Here is a 9,832-nt window from a genome sequence, read left to right on the forward strand (position 1 = left end):
GGGTCTGTTTTGAGGTGATTTTGGCTGGTTTTCAGCTCGATTTTCATGGCTACTTTGCTGCATTTTTTTTTGGCGGAGACATAGATTTTCATGGCTGTTTGAGCAGCTGTTTTGGTGGTTGAAGGTGACTTTACATAGCTGAAAACAAAGGGATGAAAGTGGTTATCTATGGCGGTCTTTGGGTGGTGTGCGGCTGGTACTGAAACTTTCGGGGTTCAGGGGGTGGAGGTTGGGTGGCGGCTCTAAGGTCTTAGGGGTCTGCCGCTGGTTTTTTGTGAGAGAGAGATCGGCGCTGATCGAGGGTCCTCCTTTTTTGTCTCTTAGTTTTTTTTTAATTAGGGTCTAAGAGGGGGTTAAATGGGTTTGGATTTAGGAAATTGGATTGGGTCATATTTTTTGGGTGTAAAGTTAGGCTAAGAAGATCAAATAATATAATGTATTTATAAAAATATAAAAATTACTCTTAATTAAAATAAACTACTAAAATAAAACTAAATACTAAAAGTGGGACTATTTTTGTATTTTCAAATGGTATAATAAAGTAAAAAAGTGAGAAAAATAGGCTAAAGTCACGGTGAAATTAAGATGCTATAAATATAAATATATTAATTGACTTTAAAGTAAAGATAGAAAATATTTTTGTAATTTTTATTTTTGTGATAAAATAAAGTAAAATGGTCAAAACTAGTTAAAATAACGATATTAGACCTAAACTAAATATTTAAACGCTAAAATGTGTTAAATCTCGGAAAGGATAAAAATTACATGTCTACGAACAGAATGCATATTGGCTAAAATAAAACATATAATATACATGTATATTCCATTTGTTAAAACTTAAAACAGTTTCAGGCAAAATTCTTGGAAATATACATCTTGTAATTGTCACGAACTACATTTGTATCTCTCTTCCAAGAGGAAAAGATAATTAAGTAGCCATCTTCTCTTTAATTGCGAATGGCATTTTTACTGATCCAACCCACAAATTCCCATTTATTTCATTTACTTCACTGACAAATTTCCATCTTTTGCCCTTTGAGTCCTCTAAAATCTCCACTATATGGCCATCTTCACTAAGTCTAACTGCTAAACCACCCCCACCAAGACCAAGACTTGCCAAGAAGGAATGGGCTTTAGTAATATCAAAAGGGATTATAGCCAAATAATTTCTAATCCAAGTTTTGGAGAGAAGCCAGTCCAAGAATTTGCTTCTTCTTGAGTTAACTCCCACCCAAAACTCTCCATTTTTATTCCGTTTAATGTTGTCTGGAAAACCTGGGAGTTCTGAGACAACCTCAACACTGCCAGCTTGTAGCCAAAACTTGAAGATTTTGCAAGTGGTTGTCTCTGCAAAAAGGAGGAAATCACCATGTTTGCTCATGGCTACTCCATTTGGGAACTTGAGATTCTTGAGGAGAACTGAGACTAGCTTGCTTTTCATGTCATATTTCATTAGCCTTCCTGTGTTGTCCCCACTAACTATGACTGATACATAACTCCTGAAAATGTTAGCAACTTATGTCAAAGATTATCAAGATTTAAATTTAATGAGTTTAACATTTATATTCTCATGATTGAATTCGTTAAACAAATATGAATTCAAAATTTAATGTTTAATAAAGTTTTAGTGATTTTTTTACATGCAAGTATTACCTTCTTGAGAATGTAGTACTGCTATCTGTAAAATAGAGGACTCCATGAGTTTGATCAATGCAGAGTGAATTGGTGAATCCAAAAGGAACACCTTCTGCCATTTTAGCAACTTTGGTAGCAAGGCCTCCATTTGGGCCCACAACGAGGAGGCCTAAATAAGCATCTGCTATATATAGATCACCACCATTTTCATCAAACTCCATACCCAGTGGGCGCCCACATCTGTGCTCAGTATCAGTATGGTCATGAAAACCTTCACATCCACTCCTGTTATTGCGGTCCAACTCAAAAACATTACATAAAGGAAAATTTACATGAGCGTGACACACGTTGATTTATTGCATTTTTTTGTTTTTAAGAAGATCCTCCCGCAATATTAGTATTTCCATCAAAGTATTAACTGACACAAGTATTATATGCGAACAAATGCAGTTGATATAGACTATGTATACTGCTTTATGAAAGTTTCTCCTAAAATAAATTTGATTAAACATCCTATTGTATTTTTATCACTAAAGAGATATATCAACGAACTCTTTTCACAACTTCAATTTGATTTGATTTTTGAAGCCTAGATTTGCCTTAGATATTTGACAAGAAAGAAAGAGCCTCACAAAAATAATCTGCTGGGGGACCAGACCTTGTAAAGCGCTCCAAAAAGGGAATACTACTTAATACCGTTTATGCGGCCTTAAGGACGCCTACGATGATAGAATTCGACAGTTGTTGTAGGATGTGACGTGCAATCACAAAATAGATCCATTTGCTTAAAGAATGAATGAAGTTCATTTAGTTATAAATTACACATGATAATCATAGATATATATACTATCAAAATTATAAAGCAAAAAAAACATCTTTTTATTTTTCTTTCTCGGTTTATTTATTGGTGTGTTTATATACACAGAAAGAAAGAGGGAGAGAATTCATATAAATTCATGCATGTTTACCTTCTTTTTTTTTTTTTTTTCTCTCATTCACCTTTACCAACATTAATTCACAATTAAGTAATTAGGACTAGCTAGTAGCTAAGAAGCGAGGGGTCGAGCTAGTTATTAGGTCATCCTTGTCTGTCTAACAAAAGACCTCTCTCTTTATTTGAACGCCAAGAGGAGTAGTTTGTTTCTCAAAACTCAACATGTATTTTTTGCTTAAATAAAAATTATTTACACCACAATGTTAATCTTTAATCTCATATATGAAAAATGAGATAAATTAATTAAAATTAACGAACTATGTGTGATGTTTAATTTAAAAGAAGAAATATTATTTTAAATATATTTTTTGTCACAACTGAAATATTTAGGATATCTATGACTAGAAGTTGCAAGACTTAAAACTTTTATTATAGCTAGAATAGATCAGGAGCAAAGGGGAATGTGAAGGATTATAGGCTGTTTGTCTGCTTTACTCATTACGCACTAAAAAGAAATATAGGAACAAATTTTGTAGCTAAACAGCAAAATTTGTTACTAATCCTACTTAATGACAAATTATTAAAAAAATCTATTAGCTACGAGTAATTTAGTGAAACATTAGCAACCAAATTTATAGCTAATTCCCAATTTGTTTAGTAGTGACTCTTTCACTGGGGATTTCATCCAGTGATTGAATTTCCTTTATTTTTGTTTGTTTATATAGATATCAATTCTTCCAAGTGGTAATAAAAATTTTTAATTACAACATTTTTAAAAAAAAAAAAGAAAAATTGTCTTAGTGGTGATGGGGGAAAGGAGGGAAGGGGATAGGAGAAGCGGAGAATTAGGTGAGTGATTCTGAACTACCAAAGTGTTTTATGTTGGAAAGTAGTCATGAAAAGAGCATGCTATACGTAATACGTTAGTTCCTTGTTGACTAGTTCTAGCTCTTTACGTCAAGAACATGTTCTAACAACCATAAGAATAAAGAAAAGGATAATCTACGCGGTATGTCCATTGAAAACATAAGTTAAGACCATATATAATTAAAATATTTATTTTACTCTGTATACCTATTTTATGAAATTATTTTACTATGTATACCTACTGTATTCTAAAATATAATACTGTATATTTCAAATTATAATATTTTGATATATTTAATTTGGATATTGTATTCCAAATTAGAATACTGTAGCATGTTTAGTTTGAATATTGTATTTCAAATCAAAAATTATTGTATATTTGCATTGGATACTGTATTCCAAATTAAAACGTTGTAGTATATTTGGTTTGGATGCTGTATTCCAAATTAGAATACTGTAGTATGTTTTGTTAGAATATATTTAAATTGGATATTGTATCCCAAATTGGAATACTGTAGGATGTTTAGTTTGAATATTTGGATATTGTATTCTTCATTAGAATTTTAGAGTAAGCTAGGTTTGGATTTTTCAAATTAGAATATTGTGGTATCTTTAGTTTGAATAATATATTCCAAATTAAAACATTATGGTCTGTTTAATTAGAATATCATATTCCAAATTAGAATATATGGTAAGTGGGGTTTGGATTGTATTCCAAAGTAGAATATCGTGATATATTTTAGAATATATGGAGGTATACCGTGTAATATTTTTGGAATATTTGATATAATTTTAAAACTTTGGTATATCATGAAAGTGAATATTATAAACGGGTATATCACGTAACTTATAAGAGATAATAAAATCATACCTATCCGGCGATGTGACGGCGAAATCCAGCCAGCGGCTCTCATTTCGGAGCCATTTGATAATTCGGCCATCAGAAACGCCGGCGTAAGGACCATCACCGTGAGGGTCAGAGGCAAAGCTCTCTGGCCCAACAGCGCCCACTATTCCAATTACTTCTGATTCTTCAAACCTTCTCTCTATTAATGGATTAATTGATGAATTTTGATCAAGTAATGAGAAGAAGGACACAGCTATTACAACAACAATAGCTGCCGCAAACGAAAGCATAAAGCTTGAGCTGGAATTAGAAATAGGTAACAGAGAAGACGCCATTAGCTAGGCTAAGTTTTTAGAGGACTGAAAATATTAGATTAGATACTGTGTGGGTTTTGGCATGCATAAATAGTTACTTACATTTTTACGGCACATAAAAAAGTTTTTTAAAAAAAAAGAAGGGAAGTTTGCTGAGGTTATATAGTATTCTACTCTCCATCCCAAGAAAAAATATTTCAGTTTCTATATAGTAGGACAAATATCAAAATATTTAACTTGTCATAGGTCTCTTAATTTTTTAACATTATATTTGCATATTTCGAGATTAATTACTACTCCCTTTGTCTAATTTTATTGTCATACTTTCTTTTAATTTTAATTTGTTAAAATAATAATTTAACTCTAAATTTTCCATTTCATCCTTAATGAATTAATTTAGGCGAAATACATAAATGGCCCCTCCAAGTTGTCCACAACGGTCATTTGAAGACCTCAATAGACCTATTTATCAAGTAGACACCTCAAGTGTCTGTTAAATAAATCAAATAGACACCCTGGTACAGCATACCAGATGCGTGAGTTACACACTTACACTTGCCAAATAAGCCAATCAATGAACGACACGTGTAATTTGTAATTAAAACTTAACACAAATATACCAAAAAAAAAAAATTTAAAGAAAAAAACCCTTCTCCAGCGCCCCTTTCTCCTCCTCCCCCCCCTACCTCCAACTTCATCTTCCGATGTCAAAGAAGACCCCTTCCGACTTGCCTCTCACGAGAAAGGCTGATGACCATGAGTCCATGACAAAAACTTGGAGACCACCGTAAAAGAAAGAGATGACCGGAATCGACGGTGGTTGGAACAAACCAGATGCGTGAGACGATCGCGATTCTAAGAAAAGAAACTCCGGAAGTGATCGAAGTTGAGTCCGGGGGTATAAAAGGAAGTTTAGGGAGTAATGAGTCGAGCACGAGCCGGAGTGATGCATCGTCGGCGATCTCTGGTTCTACGGAGTCGTCGAATATTGGGTGGGGCCGGTGGTACAGTTTGAAAGAACTGGAGATGGCCACCGGTTGATTTTGTGCCCAGAATGTGATCGGTGAAGGCGGATACGGCATCGTATTTCGTGGTGTTTTGTGTGTAGGCTCTTGACCCATTTGAGAAATTTGTTTTTAGAAGCATCTCTGCGTTTCTTCTTTTCATCTTCATTGGGAGGAGGAGGAGATTCTGGATCCCATTGATCAGCCCAAGAGAGCCCCTCAGATCGAAAAACTTCCATTTTTTATTATATTTTCTTTCCTATTTTACTTTTTTTGCATTTCCAAAGACTCAAAAGAGACAAAGAAGACTTATTTCTATACAGAATTGCAGATGGGTTTGTTTGGGCAGAAGGTAGGATGATTTGGAGAAGAAAGAGTGAGGAAAAGTGGCTCCACCAGTTAAATTAAAAAAAGAAGAAGAAATAAACATAATTTTGAAAGACTTCACTTGCTTCAAGGCGAGTGTAGTACACACATTTTGCCATGTCACTTTGAAGGGTTTAAGTGATACACTGAAAAATAACTTGAGGTGTCTACTTGATAAATAGGTCTGTTAAGGTGTTCAAATGACCGTTGTAGACAATTTGGAGGGGCCATTTACACCACAAATTTTGAGTCGATTTCTTTTTTATTGAGCACTAATAAGAATTAAAAAAAAAATAACATCACAATAAAGTATAATAAATTCTTTGAATTTTATTTTAGTTTTCTTCTTTTCCTTATTTAGTGATAAGAAAGTTCATAAAATATTTCGTACAGGAACTACGTGTATCCCACATGCATGATCTCCCACCAAAGGTACACCAACTCTTTTTTTTTTTTTCCTTCCCGTTTTTCTATTTTCTTGTTCCTTATATAAATTAATTCTATCAGAGGAATATTTCTTTTAGATCTGATCTCTAATTATAGCTTTGTTTCAGACGTAACAATTAAGAAACTATAAACAATTGGGGTGGAAAAGCTGTCACATATTGAATGGGTATCGATGATATCAAAGTAATTAAATCGTTTATCAATACAAAATTACTTAATACTTCCTCCGGTCTACAATAAGTGACAATTTACTTTGGGCACGCGCATTATGAAAATTCTAAATTCTATACAAAAATACTTAGTATGACTAAACTACCCTTAATTAAAATTTAATGTGAGGAGTAAGAAAACTTTTTAAGAATGTACATAAGGGTAATTTTGAAAAAATAAATTGAATTTTTTCTTGATTATATAAACGAACACTTATTTTGGACCAAAATAAAAAAGCAAATTAGTATTGTGGACCGGAGGGAGTAAACTTTAAACAATAATTAAGGTGGTATGAATTAATACCAGAATGAGTTAGGATATCGATAACATTATAGCAAGAGCACATGTTAAAAGAGGATAAATGCTACTCTCCTCTCCATTCCTTTTTATTTGATTTTTTTAGTCTTTGTTATTTGGTCCAAAATAATTAATTTTTTCGAAAATCAAGAAGGTATTAATTTTCTTTTTTCAAAGTTATCCTTGCTAATTAATGAACTAAACAAATTTCTAAAAAAATCTTTACATATGTGAAACTTATATTTTCCTTATAGATGAGATACCCTTGAAAACGGTTCAAATCCCACTTTCTACTATATGAATTTAACCAAGAATAATATTACAAGTTATCCACCCAATGATTTCCTTTCCCAAATGGTTAAGTTGTCATAGATGATGAGATCCACAAAAGTTGCCTTCTCGTAGTAGTTAACTTGCAATATATGGTTAAAATTAAAAGGTACATATTGTGATAGGAAAACAGAAAGGTCCATTTGCCACACATACCAACAAACAACAAGCCATATGGAGATGCTCTCTCTGATCTAAGAGATTAGAGTCTTGGCCACAAATGATGGATGAATAGACTATGGTTTTGGTATATTATGTCAAACAAAATACGCTCCCAAACTAAGATACAAAATTGTATGATTTCTTTTGGCACTATATCATGGTTATATTATTGAATATGAATAAGGCAATTTTGGGTTGCGGCCTATATGATAATGTTATTTATATATTCTTTCAAATTATGCAGGTACAGGTGTCTTGCAGTCTCGACAGCCAAGAAGCTACTAACGTACGTAGCTTGCTGAAGGATTGTGACATTATGCTATTCTTTTTAAAACAAATTTTGACACCATGGTTAGGTTAAAGGTTCTAGTTCTTTATTATTACTCATTTGCTCATACTACATTGTTATTGCTACTGTCTGTTACTTTATTTTTACTGTTCCTTGAATCGAGGGTCTATCGGAAACAGTTTCTCTACCTTCACAAGGTAAGAGTAAGGTCTGCGTACAAATCACCCTCCCCAAACCCCACCCGTGACATTACAATACTGGATTTGTTGTTGTGGTGGTGGTTAGATTAAAGAAAACTCATTTAGATATTGGAAAAAAAAAGTTTTAAAAGAATTCAAGATAATAAAAAAATCTTAAACCAACTATATGTATTCAACGATATAATAAATTTATTGTGATATTGTTAAGTATTACTTTGACAATTATCAACTTGTAACTTTAGTGAGCATATATTTTTATTGCTCATTAATTCCACTGCATTTTGTTATTTGAATCATATAGGAAGAAGGTAATCCCATGCTTATAGCCTGTTTGGTCAACCTTCTCCATTCCTAGTTCAAAGTTAAAGTGTTTGGCCAAACTTTTGGAAGAAAAAAAAAGTGCTTTTGAGGAGAAGCAGAAGTAGAAAAAAGTAGCTTCTCCCCAAGAACATTTTTTTTAAAAACACTTTTGAGAAAAATACACTTGGAAGCAGTTTTTAAAAACTTGGTCAAGGATTAATTGCTACTCAGAAGTGCTTTTCAAATTAATTAGTCATACACAAACTGCTTCTCACGAAAAAAATACTTTTGAGAAAAAACACTTCTCAAAATAAGTTGTTTTTGCTTGGCCAAAGAGGCTATAAGTTAGGTTTTCTATGTAAAAGCACTGAAACTGTTAACAAGTAGCAATATAGACTTTGAGCTTTAATTTAACTAAATATTGTAGCGTTAGGCAGCAATTCATAATTTATAGTACGCTTGCAACCACAATTTTAAGTTGAATGTCAAAGTTAAAAAGTACAACGCATTTAAAATACCCTGTGTCTTAATTAAGGAAATAACTTTTTCAATGGTGCTTTTCAAAGAAAGAATATCTTTATATAGCCACTTTATTAGCGTAGAATATAGGAGCAATTTATGTATACGGTCAAAATTGAGGAGTACGATTTTGAAGTCTTATATCAGGCTATAGGCCCCAAGTCCGGAAGACTCAGAGTGGGTGTCGTATCCGGCTAAGGGACACCTACCTCAAGGAAGCTGATCGAATGCATGGCCCGGATTGCATCGAGAGCAGCATTGTCTCGAAGTCAATCAAGAAAGAGCGGGAATTTCTCAAGGACACGTGGATTTGGGCATTAATTATAGGATAAGGGTTGTACGAAATTATAGAGGTCTGTACTAGGTTGTTATACACCTGTACCAATAGAATTCTTTACCTTTATGATCAAGGTACTATATTGGGGTTTTCTCCTCCTATATAAAGGGGTCCCCCATCATTTTGTAAAGAACAAATCATTCACTGAACAGATCATTCACTGAGGGAGTGCCAAATGAGGAGCTGGTTGATATCAGCTCCCACAACGCTCTAAACACGGGCGCAGGCACAGATCCCGCAGGGAACACACATAGGGAAGCCCGAGCCGGAGGCCACGAAACACGGGGATTGGAAGAAGGAGGTGTCAGCCTCCAAGTGATATTCGAGATGTTGCAAGCTCAGCAAGTCGCCATCGCTCAGCTTCAGAGTCAGATTACGACTCCTAACACCGCCGAACCTGTAAACGCACAGTATGAACCAGTGCTTGGGAGGCCCGATGAAAGCGGCTTGGGGACTGACCCCACGATCATGAAAATGCTCGAGGAACTGACAAAAAGAATCGAGTCAGGAAAAAAGAAGATAGAAGACAACGATAAAAAGGTGGAAACTTACAACTCCTGGGTAGACCAGATACCCGGAGCACCTCCAGTTTTGAAGGGCCTAGATGCCAAAAAATTCATACAAAAACCTTTCCCCCCAAGCGCGGCTCCGATGCCCATTACCAAGAAGTTTCGCATGCCCGATATACCAAAATATAATGGAACAACTGACCCTAATGAGCATATTGCTTCGTACACTTGTGGAATCAAAGGAAATGACTTGAACGATGATGAA

The 9,832-nt window shown here is 34.1% G+C and overlaps 1 protein-coding gene across 1 annotated transcript; it reads right to left on the reverse strand.

Annotated features, from left to right (window-relative positions):
- On the reverse strand, window positions 788-4,741 carry LOC109225614 (protein STRICTOSIDINE SYNTHASE-LIKE 2-like). Its single transcript, XM_019390344.1, has 3 exons — window positions 4,308-4,741; window positions 1,654-1,920; window positions 788-1,499 (listed from the first exon to the last, which is right to left on the reverse strand). The coding sequence occupies exons 1-3, from the start codon at window positions 4,616-4,618 to the stop codon at window positions 929-931; spliced, it is 1,149 nt and encodes a 382-aa protein (XP_019245889.1). The 5' UTR covers window positions 4,619-4,741; the 3' UTR covers window positions 788-928.

The sequence above is a fragment of the Nicotiana attenuata genome, chromosome 5 (genome assembly GCF_001879085.1).
Source record: "Nicotiana attenuata strain UT chromosome 5, NIATTr2, whole genome shotgun sequence".
Taxonomy (NCBI): domain Eukaryota; kingdom Viridiplantae; phylum Streptophyta; class Magnoliopsida; order Solanales; family Solanaceae; genus Nicotiana; species Nicotiana attenuata.

What these genes read in the sequence shown, in the direction of transcription:
- LOC109225614 (XM_019390344.1), bottom strand. Translation starts at nt 4,618, where the DNA reads ATGGCGTCTTCTCTGTTACCTATTTCTAATTCCAGCTCAAGCTTTATG. An exon ending in GCCGTCACATCGCCGGATAG is followed by an intron (nt 1,921 to 4,307) that starts GTATGATTTTAT and finishes CCGCAATAACAG; the next exon opens with GAGTGGATGTGAAGGTTTTC. An exon ending in AGTACTACATTCTCAAGAAG is followed by an intron (nt 1,500 to 1,653) that starts GTAATACTTGCA and finishes TAACATTTTCAG; the next exon opens with GAGTTATGTATCAGTCATAG.